The 22,388-nt window shown below is 40.2% G+C and overlaps 1 protein-coding gene across 6 annotated transcripts in view; it reads right to left on the reverse strand.

The window, feature by feature from the left end:
• The window catches only part of ANO4 (anoctamin 4), a 418,329-nt gene that overhangs the window by 226,645 nt on the left and 169,296 nt on the right, over window positions 1–22,388 (reverse strand). For all 6 annotated transcript variants that reach the window (XM_053894722.1, XM_053894723.1, XM_053894720.1 and 3 more), the window contains one exon: window positions 5,483–5,674. In XM_053894722.1, coding sequence (XP_053750697.1) covers window positions 5,483–5,674 — 192 coding nt within the window. The remainder of the gene's footprint in view (window positions 1–5,482; window positions 5,675–22,388) is intronic.

Here is a 22,388-nt window from a genome sequence, read left to right on the forward strand (position 1 = left end):
TTGTATTTGGGATTTTTCTTGTTTCTTGAGATAGGCCTGGATTGCAATGTATTTTCCTCTCAGGACTGCCTTCGCTGCATCCCAAAGCGTTTGGATTGTTGTATTTTCATTTTCGTTTGTTTCCATATATATTTTAATTTCTTCTCTAATTGCCTGGTTGACCCACTCATTCGTTAGTAGGGTGTTCTTTAACCTCCATGCTTTTGGAGGTTTTCCAGACTTTTTCCTGTGGTTGATTTCAAGCTTCATAGCATTGTGGTCTGAAAGTATGCATGGTATAATTTCAATTCTTGTAAACTTATGAAGGGCTGTTTTGTGACCCAGTATATGATCTATCTTGGAGAATGTTCCATGTGCACTCGAGAAGAAAGTATATTCTGTTGCTTTGGGATGCAGAGTTCTAAATATATCTGTCAAGTCCATCTGATCCAATGTATCATTCAGGGCCCTTGTTTCTTTATTGACCGTGTGTCTAGATGATCTATCCATTTCTGTAAGTGGGGTGTTAAAGTCCCCTGCAATGACCACATTCTTATCAATAAGGTTGCTTATGTTTATGAGTAATTGTTTTATATATCTGGGGGCTCGGGTATTTGGCGCATAGACATTTATAATAGTTAGCTCTTCCTGGTGGATAGACCCTGTGATTATTATATAATGCCCTTCTTCATCTCTTGTTATAACCTTTAATTTAAAGTCTAGTTTGTCTGATATAAGTATGGCTACTCCAGCTTTCTTTTGGCTTCCAGGAGCATGATAAATAGTTCTCCATCCCCTCACTCTCAATCTAAAGGTGTCCTCAGATCTAAAATGAGTCTCTTGTAGACAGCAAATAGATGGGTCTTGTTTTTTTATCCATTCTGATACCCTATGTCTTTTAGTTGGCGCATTTAATCCATTTACATTCAGTGTTATTATAGAAAGATATGGGTTTAGAGTCATTGTGATGTCTGTATGTTTTATGCTTGTAGTGATGTCTCTGGTACTTTGTCTCACAGGATCCCCCTTAGGATCTCTTGTAGGGCTGGTTTAGTGGTGACAAATTCCTTCAGTTTTTGTTTGTTTGGGAAGACCTTTATCTCTCCTTCTATTCTAAATGACAGACTTGCTGGATAAAGGATTCTCGGCTGCATATTTTTTCTGTTTAGCACACTGTAGATATCGTGCCAAGCCTTTCTGGCCTGCCAAGTTTCAAAGGAGAGATTAGTCACGAGTCTTATAGGTCTCCCTTTATATGTGAGGGCACGTTTATCCCTTGCTGCTTTCAGAATTTTCTCTTTATCCTTGTATTTTGCCAGTTTCACTATGATATGTCGTGCAGAAGATCGATTCAAGTTACGTCTGAAGGGAGTTCTCTGTGCCTCTTGGATTTCAATGCCTTTTTCCTTCCCCAGTTCAGGGAAGTTCTCAGCTATAATTTGTTCAAGTACCCCTTCAGCACCTTTCCCTCTCTCTTCCTCCTCTGGGATACCAATTATGCGTATATTATTTTTTTTTTAGTGTATCACTTAGTTCTCTAATTTTCCCCTCATACTCCTGGATTTTTTTATCTCTCTTTCTTTCAGCTTCCTCTTTCTCCATAACTTTATCTTCTAGTTCACCTATTCTCTCCTCTGCCTCTTCAAGCCGAGCCATCGTGGTTTCCATTTTGTTTTGCATTTCGTTTAAAGCGTTTTTCAGCTCCTCGTGACTGTTCCTTAGCCCCTCGATCTTTGTGGCAAGAGATTCTCTGCTGTCCTGTATACTGTTTTCAAGCCCAGCGATTAATTTTATGACTATTATTCTAAATTCACTTTCTGTTATATTATTTAAATCCTTTTTGATCAGTTCATTAGCTGTTGTTATTTCCTGGAGATTCTTCTGAGGGGAATTCTTCCGTTTGGTCATTTTGGAGAGTCCCTGGAGTGGTGAGGACCTGCAGGGCACTTCCCCTGTGCTGTGGTGTATAACTGGAGGTAGTGGGCGGGGCCGCAGTCCGACCCGATGTCTGCCCCCAGCCCACTGCTGGGGCCACAGTCAGACTGGTGTGTGCCTTCTCTTCCCCTCTCCTAGGGGTGGGATTCACTGTGGGGTGGCGTGTCCCGTCTGGGCTACTTGCACACTGCCAGGCTTGTGTTGCTGGGGATCTGGCGTATTAGCTGGGGTGGGTAGGCAAGGTGCACGGGGGCTGGAGGGGCAGGCTTAGCTCGCTTCTCCTTAGGTGATCCACTTCAGGAGGAGCCCCTCTTCCGTGGGCCTCTAGTCTGCGCTTGACTCCGGAGACTCCCTTCTGCTAATCCTCTGGCGGTTTTCTGGGTTCTTTAGGCAGGTGTAGGTGGAATCTAAGTGATCGGCAGGACGCGCTGTGAGCCCTGCGTCCTCCTACGCCGCCATCTTCCGGAACCTCTGGCCAGTTCTTATTATCATGTCCATAACCAGACTTCCAATCTTGTCCCTACTTCTTCCCTAAAACTCACCAAATCTTCTTCCCCTGCAGCCTTCTCCATCTCAGTTGATACCAGCCCAATTTACTCAGGCCAAAAATCTTGGAGCCATCCTTAGCTCTCCTTTCTCTCTTAATCCACGTCTAACTCATTGGGAAATCTTGATGACCCAACATTAAAATACTTCCAGAATCCAAATTCTCACTACCATTTCTGTCGCCCCTAGTTACAGCTACCATCATCCCTTGACTTGACTATTATAGTGGCCTCCTATTTGACCTTTCCCCTTTCACCCTCTCCATCTGTAGTGTATTCTCACACAATAGGTAATGTAGTCCTCTTAAAATTTAAGTCATATAATGGGTTATTCTGCTCAAAAACCTGTAAGAACTCCCATTTTGCAAAGAGCTCTAGGACCTTATAATAGTCTACAAGGCCCTGCTCCATCTGGTCTCTATCTACGCTGATGTTTCCCCCTCACTCTAGGCTCAGGGGTCTCTGTAATGTTCCTCAAACTATCAGACTCCTTCCTCATTCCATGAGGTATGCCCAAAACTTAAAGAGTACCTGGCAACCTAAGAGGCCTTCAATAAATATTTGTTCAATGAAAAGCAGGTAGAACAATTATAAAGGTATTAAAATTTGTCAATGATACCCCAATAAAGCTGGAAAAAAAATTAAGAAAAAGCTATTGTAGTAGTCTGAAAAACAGCTAATGAAGGTTCAGTTCAATCCTCCCCCGCAAATATTTATTGGAAGTACAAAGATAAATAAGCGAGAATCTCTGCCCTTGAAGACCTTATGGTAGAGAGACAGGTAGTTTAAAAATGTTAAAAGACAAAGGAGCAAAACCAGGGCATCCTAGAGAGAGCAGCATGAACAAAGGTTGGGAGACATGAAATAGCATCATATGTTGGAGAGTTGAAAGCAAGTCAGTCTGATTAGATGTGATGATCTAGTAGATGCAACCACTTGGGTAAACTACAGTCCCCAGTTACTCAATGAACACTAACCTAGGTGTTCCTGTGAAGACATTTTGTAGATACAATTAAAGTCCATAACCACTTGCTTTCAGTAAGAAAGATTATCCTAAATAATCTAGGGAGGACTGATTCAATCAGTTGAAAGATCTCAAAAGCAGAGCTGAGGCCTCTCTGCAGAAATTCCTCGTATTGACAACAGCTTCACCTGTGCCCAAAAGTTACAGCATGCCATTCATGACGGCCTGCTCTGTAGATTTCACACTTGCCTATATACCTTCCCAATTATGGAAGCCAATTCCTTGAAATAAATCTCTAAATATCCATCTTCTACTGGTTCCGCTTTTCTGATTGAACTGGGACTGATATACTAGAATATAAAGTTTCAGGCAGAGGGAGGACAAATGAAGGATGAGAGGCAGGAGGACTATATCAGCAAGGGCATTTGTTTTTAACATGCTCAGAGGTTGTAACTTTACCTCATAATCAGTAGGACCAACAAGGTGAATGGCATTATTAGGAGTAGAGATGAATCATTTTGGATTTGATATGAAGAATGTACTAGGACAGGAAGCAAGGGGAAGAGAGTGATGCTAGTGACTGGGAAACCACCCATGTTACCTGTCAGGGAGGTAGGAGGAGAACCAAGAAAGAAGGCTATCATGGAAGACAGGGAACAGTGTAGTGGGGAAGCAGTGGCAATCTGAAGCACCCAGTCTGGTGTATCAGAAGAGTCTGCCATTCAGCACACTACAACAAAAGGAGGTCACTAAGGAGGTCACTCAAGAACAGCTATGATCTACAAATCAGATTGTACTAGGTTCAAGAGTGGCTGAGAAGTGAGAGAGAAGAGAAAATAAAACTATTCTTCTACAAGCGTGGCTTAAAAGGGAGGAGGAAAACTGGCAGTAGAGAGAAAAGGACAGTGTCAAATAAAAACATTAGAATGCGAGAAGCTTAAGCCTTCTTCATAGACTGAGGAGGAAGAGCCAACAGTAAAGCAGGGGAAAAGATGAGAATGAGGGTACACACCCTCCTGAGAGAGGTTCAAGAGAAGAGGGGTGGCCAAGCCCACAGGTGAAGGCTTAGTCAAGGACAGTGGGAAGACCTTCATTTTCTGAAAACTAGAGGAAAGAGAAGTCTGATGAAAGTAAGTAGAGATAAATTTGGAGGTGGAGAGTAAGGAATCCTCAGTAATTAATGCCCCACAGCCCTGGGGTAGCTCAGTGAGGTTAGGAAACAAGGTCATCGGTTGAGAGAGAGATGGTGTGACATATCTAGAGATGGAGGCTTGGCTTTAGTTGAGTCTGGGTAGCCACCTGCCAAGACATAACACAGAGGAATAAGGATCACATAACAGTTATACTAAAGGACTTCTGAACTGCCTCGCAATTCAATCAATGTGCCTATGAATCAGACTGGCAGAAATGTTGCCTCAGCACCCAAAACAATGCCTGGCATAGAGCAGGTACTCATTAAATTCACTGAATGAATGAATGAATGAATGAGTCAATGCTTAGATGAGCTCCTCATCCACACAAGCAAATAAAACCTTTTAGTTGAAATTACCTATTTTAATATCGACTCATTTTAACATTTTAAAGAAATACAGACATTTTCCAGAGCCTTGAAACTTAATACAGCTCCAGTATGCTCTCCTAATCTCCATAGAATATAGCCAAGGCAAGCCAGATAACTTACAATTCAAAGTGGGCATTTTTAGCTTGGCTTTTTCCCTGGAGTATCATAGAGAAAATTATCAAGAAAGTGGTCAAATCTCTCTTTTGTTTTATTGTACAATATGGTTTTTTGAAATCAAAGTTTACTCACTTGTATTTTTACTTAGATTCTACCACTGTAGGTAGAATGTAGTGTTAACCTTTTCTGACACGTCAAGCTCTTTCTCTTACTGCTATTGGTGACATTTACCACTGACCAAAGAGAAGACAAGGAAAAAAACAAAACTGTTTAAAAAGGCAAGTTTAACTGGAAGTATGGCATAATTAGGTAACAAGATATAATGCAGACAGCATTAGGTTGCTGCTAAAATGGGTGTCTTGAGCATTCCCCATGCCTTACCTGGGTGGAAGACTTTGGTTTTCCCATTAGTGATTCCAGAAGAGCTTGCCTCCATTTTTACTGACCTTCTGCCTGGTGGAAGTGAGGAATGCCTGACCACAGGCAGGCGACGTGACCCTGGGCGGCTTGCGACACTTCGCCGTTGATGGATTTGCAAACGCTTTTCAGCCCCATGAATAGATAAACTTAAACCTGGAATGAGAAATAGAAGCATTTTATTAAATAAGTCAGTTCTGAATGGCTAAGATGCCAAATTATTTTCTGGCATGAGATACAGGCAGCATAAGTAGCTATGGTTCAACTTCTTGAGGGATGATAATGACACTACAATTTTGATACCAATTGATTTTCACATTGCATTATATACTGAACATTATTTCATTCAAAAGTGGACATCCTCAGTTATCATGACAAAGCTTTATGAATGGAGACCCAAAAAAGTCAAATATTAAAATTCTGCCCAAAATCCTGGGAAATATGCATTTATTTGGTTAGAAACTGTTGCTGGGTTATTTGGATTTTCAATAAAAATTGAGAAACTTTTTTTCTTTCTTTTTAAAAAATATTTTAATTACAGTAGAGTTAACATATAGTATTCTATTAGTTTCAGATGTACAATATAGTGATTCAACAATTCCACACATCACTCTGTGATCACAACAAATGTACAACTTCATTCCCATCACCTTTTTAACCTATCCCCCCACCCACTCCCCTCTGGTAACCATCAGTTTGTTCTCTATAGTTAAAGAGTCTGTTTCTTGCTCTGTCTCTCTTTTTTTTTAGTTTTGCTCATTTGTTTCTTAAATTCCACATAAGTGAAATCACATGGTATTTTTCTTTCCCTGAGTTATTTTGCTTAGTATTACACTCTCTAGCTCCACTCATGCTGTTGCAAATGGCAAGGTTTCATTCTTTTTTATGGCTAAATAATATTCCACCGTATGTATGTATATGTGTATATATGTATTCCACATCTTCTTTATCCATTCATTCATTGATGAACACTTGGGCTACTTCCATAATTTGCCTATTGTAAATAATGCTGCAATAAAGGTGCATGTATCCCTTTGGGTTAGTGTTTTTGTATTTTGGGGGTAAATACCCAGTAGTGCAATTCCTGGGTTCTAAAGTAGTTCTATTCTTAATTTTTTGAGGACCCCCATACTGTTTTCCACAATGGCTGCACCAATTTGCATTCCCGCCAACAGTACGAGAGGGTTTCCCCTTCTCTGTATTCTTGGCAATACTAATTTCTTGTGTTGTTGATTTTAGCCATTCTGACAGGTGTGAGGTGCTATCTCACTAGTTTTGATTTGCATTTCCTTGATGATTAGTGATGTTGAGCATCTTTTCATGTGCCTGTTTCTTTGCAGAATGTCTATTTATGTCTTCTGTACATTTTTTAGTTGAATTATTTGTGGGGTTTTGGTGTTGAGTTGTATCAGTTTTTTATGTACTTGGGATACTAACACTTTATCAGATATGTCATTCACAAATACCTTCTGAAGTAGGTTGCCTTTTAGTTTTGTTGATTATTTCCTTCACTGTACAGAAACTTTTTATTTTGATGTAGTCCCAATAGTTTATTTTTGCTTTTATTTATATAGTGTTCTTCTCTGCATCTTTTTATAGATTTTGTTTTAAAATCTATTTTGTCTGATTTAAATATTGCTACTACTGTTTTTATTTTTTTTATTTATATCCAAATTAGTTAGCATATAGTACAACAATGATTTCAGGAGTAGATTCCTTAATGCTCCTTACCCATTTAGCCCATCCCCCTCCCACAACCCCTCCAGTAACCCTCTGTTTGTTCTCCATATTTAAGAGTCTCTTATGTTTTGTCCCCCTCTCTGTTTTTATACTATTTTTGTTTCCCTTCCTTTATGTTCATCTGTTTTGTCTCTTAAAGTCCTCATATGAGTGAAGTCATATATTTGTCTTTCTCTAATTTTGCTTAGCATAATACCCTCCAGTTCCACCCATGTAGTTGAAAATGGCAAGATTTCATCCTTTTTGATCACCGAGTAATACTCTATTGTGTGTGTGTGTGTGTGTGTGTGTGCGCGCACACACACACACACACACACACACACACACACACACATACACATACACACCACATCTTCTTTATTCAATCATCCATTGATGGACATTTGGGCTCATTCCATACTTTGGCTATTGTTGACGTGCTGCTATAAACATTGGGGTGCATATGTCCTTTTAAAACAGCACACCTGTATCCCTTGGATAAATACATGCAGAAGAATGAACCGGGACCACTTTCTTACACCATACACAAAAATAAACTCAAAATGGATGCAAGACCTCAATGTAAGACAGGAAGCCATCAAAATCCTCTAGGAGAAAGCAGGCAAAAACCTCTTTGATCTTGCCCGCAGCAACTTCTTACTCAACACGTCTCCAGAGGCAAGGGAAACAAAAGCCAAAATGAACTACTGGGACCTCATCAAAATTAAAAGCTTCTGCACAGTGAAGGAACAATCAGCAAAACTAAAAGGCAACTGACAGAATGGGAGAAGATATTTACTCCAGCTTTCTTTTGACCCCCATTTGCATGATAAATGTTTCTCCATCCCCTCACTTTCAATCCGCAGGGGTCTTCAGGTCTGAAATGAGTCTCTTGTGGGCAGCATATAGATAGGTCTTGTTTTTTTTGTTTTTTTTGTTTTTAATCCACTGTCACCCTATGTCTTTTTTGATTGGAGCATTTAGTCCATTTACATGCAAAGTAATTATTGACAGATATGTATTTATTGCCATTTTGTTACTTATTTTGTGGTTGTTTTTATAGTTGTTTTCTCTGATATTTTCCTTCTTTCATGGTTTGCTGCTTTTCTTTAGTGATATACTTGTATTCCTTTCTTTTTTTGCATATTAGGAGGTTCTGCTTTGTGGTTACCAGTAGGATTATGTATAACATCTTATGTATATAGCAGTCTATATTAAGTTGACTGTCACTTAAATTTGAACCCATTATTTACTTCTCTCCCTCCCACCATGTTTTAGTTACATGGTGTCATATTTTACATCCTTTTATTTTGTGGATCCCTTGACTGATTACAGAAACATTTTTTTAAATTTTTTTTTATTTTTTAAAATTTACATCCAAATTAGTTAGCATATAGTGAAACAATGATTTCAGGAGTAGATTCCTTAATGCCTCTTACCAATTTACCCATCTCCCCTCCCACAAACGCTCCAGCAACCCTCAGTTTGTTCTCCATATTTATGAGTCTCTTCTATTTTGTCCCCCTCCCTGTTTTTATATTATTTTTGTTTCCCTTCCCTTATGTTCATCTGTTTTGTCTCTTAAAGTCCTCATATGAATGAAGTCATATGATTTTTGTCTTTCTCTGACTAATTCCACTTAGCATAATACCCTCCAGTTCCATCCACATGGTTGCAAATGGCAAGATTTCATTCTTTTTGATTGCCGAGTATATATATACTACATCTTCTTTATCCTTTCATCCATCAATGGACATTTGGGCTCTTTCCATACTTTGGCTATTGTTGATAGTACTGCTATAAACATGGGGGTGCATGTGTCCCTTTGAAACAGCACCCCTGTATCCCATGGATAAATGCCTAGTAGTGAAATTGCTGGGTTGTAGAGTAGTTCTATTTTTAGTTATTTGAGGAACCTCCATACTGTTTTCCAGAGTGGCTGCACCAGCTTGCATTGACACCAACAATGCAAAACAGATCCTCTTTCTCCGCATCCTCACCAACATCTGTGTTGCCCGAGTTGTTAATGTTAGCCATTCTGACAGGTGTAAGGTGGTATCTCCTTGTGGTTTTGATTTGTATTTCCCTGATGATGAGTTATGTTGAGCATTTTTTCATGTGTTGGTTGGCCATCTGGATGTCTTCCTTGGAGAAGTGTCTATTCATGTCTTTTGCCCATTTCTTCACTGGATTATTTGTTTTGTGGGTGTTGAGTTTGATAAGTTCTTTATAGATTTTGGAAACTAATCCTTTATCTGCTATGTCATTTGCAAATATCTTCTCCCATTCTGTCAGTTGCCTTTTAGTTTTGCTGATTGTTTCCTTCACTGTGCAGAAGCTTTTAATTTTGATGAGGTCTCAGTAGTTCATTTTGGCTTTTGTTTCCCTTGCCTCTGGAGACGTGTTGAGTAAGAAGTTGCTGCGGGCAAGATCAAAGAGGTTTTTGCCTGCTTTCTCCTAGAGGATTTTGATGGCTTCCTGTCTTACATTGAGGTCTTGCATCCATTTTGAATTTATTTTTGTGCATGGTGTAAGAAAGTGATCCAGGTTCATTCTTCTGCATGTCGCTGTCCAGTTTTCCCAGCACCACTTGCTGAAAAGACTGTCTTTATTCCATTGGATATTCTCTCCTGCTTTGTCAAAGATTAGTTGGCCATATGTTTGTGGGTCCATTTCTGGGTTCTGTATTCTGTTCCATTGATCTAAGTGTCTGTTCTTGTGCCAAGAAATACTTTTCTTTTTTTAACTGCTTTTGTGATTTTTCCTTTCCATACTTTTACTTATGGTCTTTCCTTTTTAAAGAGTCCTTTTAATATTTCTAGTAGGGGCATCTGGGGGGCTCAGTTAGTTGGTTAAGCAGCCAACTCATGGTTTCAGCTCAGGTCATGATCTCACAGTTTTGTGAGTTCGAGCCCCATGTTGGGCTCTGTGCTGGCAGTACAGAGCCTGCTTGGGATTCATATTCTCTCTCTCTCTCTCTCTCTCTCTCTCCCTCCCTCCCTCTCTCCCTCCCTCCCTCCCTCCCTTTCTCTGGTTCTCCCAACCTCACGCTGTCTCTGTCTCTCTCAAAATAAATAAATCAACTGTCAAAAATTTTTTAAAAATATTTCTTACAGCGTTGGTTTAGTGGTCATGAACTCCTTTAGGTTTTGTCTGTGAAACTCTGTCTCTCCTTTTATTCTGAATGATAGCCTTGCTATAAAGAGTATTCTTGGCTGTAGATATTTCCCTTTCAGCATTTTGAGTATATCATGCCACTTCCTTCTGGCTTGTAAAATTTCTGCTGAAAAACCCACTGATCGCCTTATGGGGATTCTCTTGTATGTAACTGTCTTCTTTTTCTTGCTGCTTTAAAATTTTTTTCTTTATCACTACTTGTTACCATTTTAATTACTATGTCTTGGTGTGGACTTCCTTTGGTTGATTTTGTTGGGGGAATCTCTGCACCTCCTGGATCTTGGATATCAGTTTCCTTCCCTAGATTAGGGAAATTTTCAGCTATTATTTCTTCAAATAAATTTTCTTCCCCCACTTTTCTCTCTCTTCTCCTTCTGGGATCCCTATAATGCAAATGCTCTTATGTGTGATGGACTCACTGAGTTCCTTAAGTCTATTCTCCTTTTGCATAATTCTTTTTCTCTCATTTCTTCAGCTTTATTACTTTCCAATACTGTCTTCTAGTTCATTAATTCACTCCTCTGCTTCTTCCAGCCTATTTATTCCATCAAGTTTATTTTTAATTTCATTATGTTCTACACATCTCTTATTGGTTCATTTTTTTTATGTTATCTATCTCTTTGTTAAGGGTCTCATTGATGTCCTCCACCCTTTTATCAAGTCCAGTGAGTATCTTTATGATTAGTATTTTAAATTCTCTCTCAAACATGTTACTCATATCCATTTCACTTAGGTCTCTTGCTGTGGTTTTGTCCTATTCTTTCATTTGTGATATATTCCTCTGTCTTCTCATTTTGTCTAGTTTCTCTGTGTGTTTCTCTGTGTTCAGGAAGTCAGCTACATCCCTTGTTCTTGAAAGTAGTAGACCAGCTGTGCACTTTTAACTAGGTGGTGCAGGTCCTCCTCCACATGAAAGGCACAGCTGAAGTGGAGACCTGGGCCAGCTGGGCCACTCCACAAAGAGTCCCCAGGCAATGGGTACAGTTTTAACAAGGTGCCCACGTCTTCCATGGAAGGTTGGAAGATACAGTGCTGGCAAGGTTTACATGGGTCTTTTGGGAGAGGGGATCCACAGACGGAGGCAGGTCTGGCTGGAGAGGCAGGGTATGGTGTAAGCCAAGTTAGGAAGTGAGTGCAGGAGCCACACTAGTTCTCACAGGTGGCTGTGTGTTTATGATGAGAGGTAGGGGAGTGAAATGTTCCTAGAAAAGGAACATTTGTTTGTTCGTAGAAAAGCTTGTTTTTTCCTAGAAAAGTCTCTCAGGGAACTCAGATTAGTAACTGACTTTCCCTCCTGTAAGCTCCAGGTGACTTTTAAACTGCTGCTTCAAGCTGTATATCCACAGGCTGTTAGCTATGCTCTCTTTAAGGGCAGGGGCTCAGCTTTCTATCACCCTCTAGGCTCTCTTAGAGCTGAGCCCGCTGATTTTTAAAGTTCGAAGCTTTAAGTCCTGTTATTGTAAGTACTCATGAAATTCAGCCCCTGATTTTCAGAGCCAAATGTTATGGGGATTTCTCTTCCCTTTATAGGCTCCCCAGTGTGCTAGTCTGTCTCTCACCACTCTGCACCTGAAGCTCCCTCCCTCCTGTGATTAGACTCTAGGGGTTTAGGTTCTCAGAATCCTTGCCCCTCCTACCCTCTTCTGTGTGGCCTCTTCTCTACCTCTACTTGTGGAGTGTGTTTGGCCAGGCTTTGGGCCCTTTTCTGGTTTGTTTGCTCTGAAGCAAGCATCATCTAGTTGTATCTGTGAGACAAGGTAAGTTTAGGGTCCTCCTTCTCTACCATCTTCCCAGTAGTCCCCAAGCAACTTTTTAATTAAGAAATAATTGAGAAGTTTTTCCACAGGACTCATGTAGAGAACAGTTGAAGACTGAACTTGGATTTACACCTCTGATAACCTTAGAATTATATACCTTTTGAGACCTATTTTTTCCAGGAAAATTTCAAACATACCAAAAGCAAAAATAATAGTACAAAAAACCCCATGTACCCATCACCTAGCTTTAACAAACATCAAGATTTTTCTATAAAGCTGAGGAGAATAAAAGATTTTTCTAATCTTTTTTCATCTATTCCACTCCCTTTGTTGTTGATTTGTTTTTTAGGTGCTGGAGTATTTTAAAGCAAACTCTAGACATCTTGTGAATCTGATCAAAAACAATATTAATTGTATTGCCTTACACATTATATGAATATGAACTATGCCTACTAATACATATGAACCACATAAAAAATTCAAAAGAGTTTTAAAAATATTAATAACAAATTAATAATGAAAAGATTTTCTTAAAGAACACTCATTGATCACCATTAGAGGTTGCTAAAATACCAATTACTCAGAAAATTGATAAATAAAAGGAAAGAAGCATTTATCCCTGCCTTTCCTTTACTAACCACATTTCAAGGTAACCAAATAATTGATAAGATAAAGTTCTTCACTGCAGATTTCCAGCTAATAAATTACCGATGGAAAAGATAATTGGAAAATCATTTTAGAAGCTACAGTGAATATAAAAGTAAGTTTTGTCCAAAGAAGCACCATGAGGAAAGAGCTAGAATTCAAGCTCATGGAAAACTAAATCCAGATATTTAAAAAAAGAAAGCCAAGGAAAGGTGTTAGCCTTATTTTTTTTTTTTTTTAAATTTTTTTTTTAATGTTTGTTTATTTTTGAGACAGAAAGAGACAGAGCATACACGGGGGATGGTCAGAGAGAGAGGGAGACACAGAATCCGAAGCAGGCTCCAGGCTCTGAGCTGTCAGCACAAAGCCCGACGCGGGGCTCGAACTCACAGACCGTGAGATCATGACCTGAGCCGAAGTCAGACGTTTAACCGACTGAGCCACCCAGGCGCCCCGGTGTTAGCCTTATTTAATGCCAACCAGTCAGGGAAACATGGTCAGGAGTGATGCTATCTGATGGAGGAAAGCTGAGTTTCAACAAATTGCAGAACCTTTTATTAAGAGGAGAATATCTTGAATTTTAAGGTAGAAATTTAGTCCTGAAAATTATCTTAGTGGCTGGCATTTAATCGGGTGCTTTATACAGATGAGGAAACTGAGCCTGTCAGGGTAAAACAATCAGTCTACTTATTAGTCCTGGAAGGCCACAGTAAGAAGTCTACCAAAAACCCAGAAATAAGGGATACAAAAGCCTGCTCAAAGGTAAATTGTAAATCAGCAATCACGAGTCACGTCAGAAATACAAAGAGTCATCTTGGGGCACCTGGGTGGCTCAGTCGGTTAAGCGTCCGACTTCGGCTCAGGTCATGATCTCACGGTCCGTGGTTTCGAGCCCCGCGTCGGGCTCTGTGCTGACAGCTCAGAGCCTGGAGCCCATTTCAGATTCTGTGTCTCCCTCTCTCTCTGCCCCTCCCCTGTTCATGCTCTGTCTCTCTCTGTCTCAAAAATAAATAAACGTTAAAAAAAATTTTTAAAAGAAATATAAAGAGTCATCTTAAATTTCCCCAAGGGGAGGAAAAAAGACATGACTTGGGCCAGACGGTAAATTCTAAAAAATTTTAAGAAACCTCAAATCAGAATGAAGTTTGGTCAGCCAAGAATAAAAAGAACAACAATAACAAAACCTGTAATAAACAAACATGAGCAGTGCCCATCCAGGTAACAGCCTCTAAGTTCAAGAGTTCTAACAGCCAGGAGTGCCTGGGTGGCTCAGTTTGTTAAGCATCCAACTCTCAGTTTTGGCTCAGGTTCTGAGCTCATGGTTCCTTTGAGTCCTGCATCAGGCTCCACGCTGACAGTGGGATTCTCTCTCTCCCTCCCTCTCTCTGCCCCTCCCCCACTCATTGTTTTTCTCTCACTCTCAAAATAAATAAACCTTAAAAAAGAGTTCCAACAGCCAGACAGTCCTGAGACACAATTTTACTCTCCTTTATCCATTTAACTGCCCTTGCTCTAACAGCACTCACCAGGCAACCTTCAGATTAAGATTTGGCTTCCAATGCAGGAAGAGAGTAATCATACTAATGTTCCTATCTACCCAGGAACCAAGGTTCTCAGTGTGGGCTAACAAACTGGCATCCTGAGTTTCTTTCTATATGTCAATCTCCTCATGATTGCTTAGAATGAATCTGCCCACAAGATCTGGTTTCTAAGCCTTCAATGCTATAAGTCTGAGATTTGTTCTTGGGAAATTCACCCAGGTAAGGCCAGCCATGCTGGGTGGTCCCTTGGGAGACAGCCTGGCAGCTTTGCCCTCACAGTACATGTACCACTCTGATGCTCAGACACCTGGGCAAGTGTGGGCCTTCTACTCCTAGGTGTCTTTCTGTGGCCAGGACTAACACAGTGGCATCAAACTGGTATTTTCACCATGTCATGCTTTCTATCATGGTTGTATGTTCCACATTTCCAGAGAGATGCAAAATGACTATCTTCAGACCCATAAAGACTCCAGAAGAATGCAGACAAATTTTTAGGTGTCAGATGAAGGGGCTGGGAGAGATGTTTTAAGTCAACATCAGAGAGTACATGCAGTCTGAGTTTGCAACCATGAAACAGACCACTCTTTCAACATTTCTTGTCCCTTTTACAGAGGATTATTGGGCTAAAGGAACTACAACTGTGACTCACTGTGGCACTTCTAGTTCTTATAGAACTCCTGTCAAGGAGGTATAAAATGTTAGAAATGAGAATAAAAATCACACTGTGGAAATAAACGGCACAGATACTTGGAATTGTTGAACATTACATGTTAAAAATATAATAATGTAGATCATGTGGTGTGATGTCAAAATGTAAAAAACAAAAAAAATTCACGAGTATGGCCAGGAGAGAATAGAAATGAGGAAGATGGGTATGTTACAAGGGAATTGGGAAGAAACCCTTATTGCCTCAGCAAATCCATACGGTCCTCCAGAAATTAAGATTTCTCAGAGTTGCAGATAAAGTACCTGGCTCATCAGAGCTCTCCTCATACAATGGCAAAGTCCATGGCAGAGAAATATGTAAACAAATAGCACGCAAAACATCAAATATACTCCAGACATGAAAAGTTAACATTTATAGAAGACTCAGCAGTCACATCTTCAGAAATGAATTATCAGTCAATAAGTTGCATCATCCAATTTGGTCTTAACTACTTTGAAAAAAACATTGATGATTATCTATTAAATGCCAGGCACTGTGGTAAATACTGATAATTACCCCGTTAATGCCTCACCCCAATCCTATAAGACAGAGAATTGGCATCTACATTTTACCAACAGGAAACCTGAGGCCCAAGAGGCAAAGTTACTTGTCCAAGGTCAAACAAGTAACTGAAATTTTAACCCTAATCTTTTCCACTATTGCAGGTAGCCTGGTGAATGTAATTAAACTGATTAAATTAGCTATATACCAATACATAGACTGTTTTAAGTATATAATGGTTCTAAATAACTTAACAAGGCAGGGTTGGAAGGTATGGTATGCTGACATTCCTTTAACCCAAACTCCTATGAAACCATGTCTTCGCCCTCTTTTCCATCCATTCTGAAATGTCTTCCTGGTTCTTGAACAGCTATCAAATGCCTCATTAAGAATGAGCTGAAACTTCACCTTCTCCTTGAAGCCTTTCTGGTTCCTCTGGCTCAGAGTCAACACTGTCTCTAATCTTGCAGTTAGCCTTTACCATGATATGCTCTTGTACTCTCCTTCACCCATCAGCACATGGCTGTCCCATTTCTCCAGCTATCTCAAGAGTCTCTAAGGGCAAGGATCACACTATGTACTTCAATTCCTTCCTCAGCTCTGAACAAAGTACAATCCATACAGAGATGTGGGATGACAATTTGCCTTCATCTCCTTCTCCTTCTGCACGATGCATTCTACATGGTGCAAAGACTCCTTCGGCATAGGCAGAGCAGAGTCAAGACAGGCAAGGAAATGATACTGAGTATGTTGACTCATGCAACTTTTAATTTTATGCTTCCTGTTTCACTATACACTCATCACCTTTCCTAGACTTCTTCAGGCCTGAAACTTGGCTGCTTTCCTCAACTTCAGCAGATAGCTTCCTCCCCAACTCAGCTGAAAAGGTGGAGCCCAGGCAATGTAAAGCTTCTAGTCTTCCTACTTTTCTACCTTAAAATATCTTTAAAAAAGAGTATCTTTTTCTCTTGAGACCTATCATCTACCTTACTTGATAAAAAAAAATCTGTAGGCAGAACCTTGGGAAACACATCTTTTTAGGAACGAAGACAGCAAGTACAGTAGGTGTTAACATGTGAGTACTGGAGTCAGGGTTTCTGGGTCCAATTCTTGGCCACACCTTTTTCTACCTATTTTACCTAGTGCAAGTTACTTAATCTTTTGTGCCTCAGTTTAGTCATCTGTAAAATGAGAATAACAACAGTTTTCTACCTCAGAATCGTGAGAATGAGTTAATATCTACAAAGTGCTCAGGGCAGTGCCCAGCACACAGCAGCTGCTCAGTGCAAGGCAGAGGTCATCACTGCCTTCTATCATATCAATGACTCCGCTGAACGTTTCAATCTCACCCCTTAGGCCCTAGAATTTAACACTGTTGGCTCTGCTCATCTGCTTTTAAACAGTCTCTTTGGATTCTATGACACTCTTCTTACCGCTTCCTCTCCTAACTGTAAACTCTCCTCTCTCTTGTTCTCAAGGGTGAAAGTGTTAGTTTCCTCGGGCTACCATAACTTATTACCACAGCTCTGGTGGCTTGAAACAAAAGAAATTTATTATCTCCCTGTTTGGGAGGCTAGAAGTCTGAAATCAAGGTGTTAGGAGGACTGTGATTCCTCCAGAAGTCTCTGTGGGTGACATCTCCCTGCTACTTTCAACCTCTCAAGGGTGCTGACATTCCTTGGTATTTGCCTTGTGATCACATCACTCCAATCTCTTGTCTCCATAGTCTCATCACCTCCTATCTCCATCTGCCTTTTTCCTACAAGGACAGGCATGGTGGCATATAAGGCCCACCTGGATAATACAAGATAATCTTTTCACCTTAAGGTCTTTAATCACATCTACAGACTCTTTTCAAATAAGGTCACCTCTATAGGCTTTGGGGATTAGAACATGGATGTATATCGGGGGGCCATTATCAGCCTACCATAGCAGGTATTCCCCAAGGTTTTGACTTTGCTCTTTTCTTTCTCTCCACCCTTTCTCCAAGTGAACTTCCATATCTTCAGCTGTGTGGACATGTCCCAAAGTCACTCTTGTTCAACACTGTCTCCCATATTTCAAACCCATCTTTCCTACTTGGCCTGAATCTCTTCCCGAAAAATTTGGTGAGTCCACAGAACACAAGAAATGTTTAATATTTTGAGAACAGAAAACAAACTCAGATTTATTTTAAGCACCTCCTGTATTTCTCTTAAAATCCTATCTCACATGTGAATATTGTTCTCAATAAAATAATATTCTTTGGTGCTCCTTCTCTCTGGCTCACTTCCAAGGTGCACTAGCTCCAGCTGCACTGCGCAGTACAAGTGCGCCCGTGGAAAAACGATTTGCTTTCATCTAAATGTCACTCCTGTGATTCAGAAGAGCTCTGTGCCACAGGAACATCTGCAGTTCTGTTGGTGTTTTACAACTTGCAGCCATAGCACCTCTGTGTTCTATCACACTCCTAGTCATTTCTTAGATAAATTATTTTTCAAAACACTGAAAACCTATGTTTTGAATGTCACTACCATGAGCAAAACAAAAAACTCATCTATTTCTGATTAAGGAAAAAATCAATTTGTGCAGGGGGATGTTTATTTCTAGTTTTCTCTTTTTCTTAGATTTAACTACAAAGTGGAGAACAAATCCAGCATTTCCTCTTCCCAGAACACTTATGAGAACAGAGGTGAAAATTCTCCTGCCTGCTCCTGAGGCTTAGAATTACTTCCCAAACTTCTGGAGCTTTTCTAATATCTTCTCTCATTTGGCTCAAAATACAGTTTACAAAATATTTATAAGATAGCTGATACCCTTCAGTCTCCTAAGGAAAAAAAAACACTCAAACATATAGAATGCATTTGGCCAAGAATGCATCCCACTTATCATAAGCTTAGGCATGTTCCCATTACAGGGGTCAGAATTTGTGCAATCTCAGTCAGATGAGCTCAGGTGGACCCAGAGCAAACATTCTGAGGAGATTTGAGTGCCAGAAATGGTGGGTAACTGAATGTGGGTGCATTCCAGGGAGCAGTCACAGATGCTGAGATTTAACCCATATGAGGCCCTCCTGGAGGGCTGAAGATGAAGCACTGTTTAGTCTCAGTAGGCCTGATGAAAAGATTTGCAACAATCCAACCTTCCTCCTCACATCAGGTCCTTAGGTGTGTCATGCCTCCTTCTGTTTGGTCTGCATTGTAACAGGGATTACCATGGCATCGTAAGACGCTCAAGCACTTTGAAAAAAGACCAACATGCTAAAGACTAGGTATATTACCGAGATTTAACTTTTGGCTCAATGTCTACATAAAGAATTTACAGTATGGAAAACAATTTGACAATAAATTTCATACATTGAAAAAAAAAAGAATTTACAGAACCAGAGAGTGATAAGAGCCTATAAGAATATTTAACCAGGGGCGCCTGGGTGGCTCAGGCGGTTAAGCGGCTGACTTCGGCTCAGGTCATGATCTCACGGTCTGTGGTCTGTGAGTTCGAGCCCCGCCTCGGGCTCTGTGCTGACAGCTCAGAGCCTGGAGCCTGTTTCAGATTCTGTGTCTCCCTCTCTCTGACCCTCCCCCATTCATGCTCTGTCTCTCTCTGTCTCAAAAATAAATAAACGTTAAAAAAAAATTTAAAAAAAAGAATATTTAACCAGCATTACTAAATTCAAATAAAGTGCTGGATATAAATTACTAGGGTTTCTCTCCTTCAAACCCACCACTAGATTCTAAATAGCCTTTTTGTAACTTCTTTATTTCCTGTGGCTGAGGCAGATTTCAAGTCTCCTTTTTTCCTTCTGCTACAGAATTCTACCAGAAGCACTTCATTTCAGGGAACCCCAGTGACACAGTAGATTACTGTCCCCAGTTCATACCTCCTCTCTGCCATGTGGCCCATCAGTACTTCCCAGTTAGGAGGGAAAGTGTGTTCCCCACTCCGGTGATTTTGGACTTGGTGATCATAACTTGCTTCAGTCAATGGGATGTTACTGGACATAATGAAAGCAGAGACATGAAATGTGCCTGCACAGTTTTGCCTGAGTTACTTCTTCCCTGCTCCCTCCCTACAAGATCTGCTCCTATGGGTGGCCCAATCCATTTCCATGGCTCTCATTCTACTGGGCTCTAATATTACCCTTGCCTCTTTACACATAGTTAAACTTCCCACTGTTGCTAGACCCTGAATTCTTCACTACCTCTTTCCTTAATGCAACCCCTCCTTTGCAACAGAAGAATCCCCTTTATTAAAATCTCTTCATTTGTTAGAATTCTGTTTTCTCTTGAACCTTAATTATCATAGACTTGGAAATCCATCCCTTTCAATTTTAACACTTAAAGTTTCCACATCTTCACCAGTGAACAACAGTATCACTGAAAATTTCCTTGGAAGTTTCTCAAAAACTCCATGTGTGCTATCTTTCACCTTTATTCTCCCAAGTTGTCTTGTTCTGTGTCATTTTGGTCAACTTTTTTTCTTCACTACTCTGAAGGCTAATCTAAACCCTGAATTTCTCACTTCACCTCATCCTGTGATATTTAACTTATCCTAAATCTTTACATTCTCACTCAGGAAAGCACTGAGAAAATGGCTATGGAATTCTTGTTACTCCATGAAAGTTTAAGGGTTTTCCTTGTGTTCTGTGGCCTTAGGCACAACATATTCCCGCCACCCCCCACCCCAACACATATTAAACTTATAACAAAAAATTGTCGTAGATGATATTTAAGGATGTAAATAAGATGGAAGTAGGCAATTACATGAGTATGGTTTAAAATTAATACCTTGGGAAAGAGCTCTTTTTGAGATCTTCAGTTGTTAACTGATCGGTTCATGGAAGAAACATTTGTTAAGAGCTCACTCCGTGCTAAGCACTGAGGATTCAGAGATTAAGGATAGAGTCTTTACAGTTCAAAGTGCTCACAGTCTGACAGAGAAGGCATACCCTAGTCCTAAAGTAGCAAAAAGCTAGGGTTCCTAATGTAATCTAGAAAAAGATATCAACAGTTCCTGGGTTTAATAAAAAGAAGAGAGAAAGATCAGGTCATTTGGTCTTTCCTTAAGCAGCCAGTGAAAAGGCATCTCTGCTATTCCTGAAACAAATTTAATTTATTTGGCATTTTTCATAATAGAGTGGCATGGTCAAATGTTATCAAACCCCAAGCACATACAGCTGGGGGTAGGCAATAAAAGTAACCAAGAAGCTAGGTATCTACTTCACATGGTAAAACCCACACACTGTGAAAAAGTACACAATGCAATTCCTAAACTTCAATGGAACCAATGATTAAGTGATATCACCAAGTGAGCAACTCAAATAGCATAAGAACATTATTTCTTAAAATCCTTGGACTCAACTTTAACTTATCTTGGCAGTCAACAAAATGCTTCTAGAAGTTACCAGTAACCTCAAATGATAATCATTAACCCTCTAAAGGGAACAATGCTTTATATAAGATTTTGTTCATTTAGGCAAGTGAGCACAGTTTAGTTGAAAAGAATTCTTTTTACAGAATGGTTTATTTCTATTGAAAACTACTAAGCTGTACATGCTCTTGGGCCCAATGACAGAAACAAAGATGATGAAGGCAGAATCTGTGTTCTTGCAAGGAAAAAAGGTATATAGAAGTAACTAACAGTAGGAGGGGTGAAAGCCCACAAGGGAGGGGAGATCCAGACTACATACACTCCAAGGGGTGAAAGGGGTCAGCACACCTTTCCTATAAAGGGCCACAGAGTAAATATTTTTGGCTTTGCAGGCCATATGATCTCTGCTGCAATTACTCAACTCTGCTGTGGTAGCCCCACAGCAGCCACGATAATAAGTAAATAAAGGAGTGTGGCTGAGTTCCAATAAAGCTTTAATTTCAAAACCAGGCAGTGGGACAGATTTGGTCCATGGGCTGTAGTTTTCCCCACATAGAGTTGTGGAGAAGACTATCAGGCCTCTTGAAGAAGGCAGTATGTCATGTCACTAAGTCTAGACTGCTGGGTAAGTTTCTAATAGCAGAGAAGGAGGAAAAGAGCATTCTTGGCAACAAAGGCATGAGGGTATGAAAGAACAGAGCCAATTCATGGAAGGAAGAGGTGTCCAATTTCAAACATGTTTAAGATATGTGAGCAGTGGGGACACCTGGGTGGCTCAATCAGTTAAGCATCTGACTTCGGCTCAGGTCATGATCTCATGGTTCGTGAATTTGAGCCCCATGTCAGGCTCTGTGCTGACAGCTCAGAGCCTGGAGCCTGCTTCAGATTCTGTGTCTCCTCCTCTCTCTGCCCCTCCCCTACTCATGCTCTGTCTATCTCTCTTTCTCTCAAAAATAAACATTAAAAAATTAATTAATAAAAGATATGTGAGCATTGGGGCACCTGCAAAGTCAGTTAAGTGTCTGACTTCAGCTCAGGTCATGATCTCGTGGTTGGTGAGTTCAAGCTCCGCATCGGCATCTGTGCTCACAGTTCGGAGCCTGGAGCCTGCTTCATATTCTGTCTCCCTTTCTCTCTGTCCCTCCCCTGCTCACACTCTGTGTCTCTCTCAAAAATAAATAAACATTAAAAAAATTTTAAAAAACACAGATATATGAGCAGTAACACTGGCTCTTTAGCCTAAAAGTAATGATAACAACAACTTTCTTTTCTATGGAATTTTAAAATTTTTAGACAATTTGTCAAGAGCCTTGAATACTGAACTTAGAGTATAATCTTCATTTTAGGACAGTGAGGAATCACCAAAGATATGTGAGCAAGGTTGGGAGGGTGCATAATCAGAACAGGGATTTAAGAAGAGACTGCCTACTTCAACTGGGGAAATAGATCAGGGTAAGAGCCATAGGGGCCTGGAT

The sequence above is a fragment of the Panthera pardus genome, unplaced genomic scaffold, assembly GCF_024362965.1.
Source record: "Panthera pardus isolate Hobbes unplaced genomic scaffold, ASM2436296v1 HiC_scaffold_6, whole genome shotgun sequence".
Lineage (NCBI taxonomy): Eukaryota > Metazoa > Chordata > Mammalia > Carnivora > Felidae > Panthera > Panthera pardus.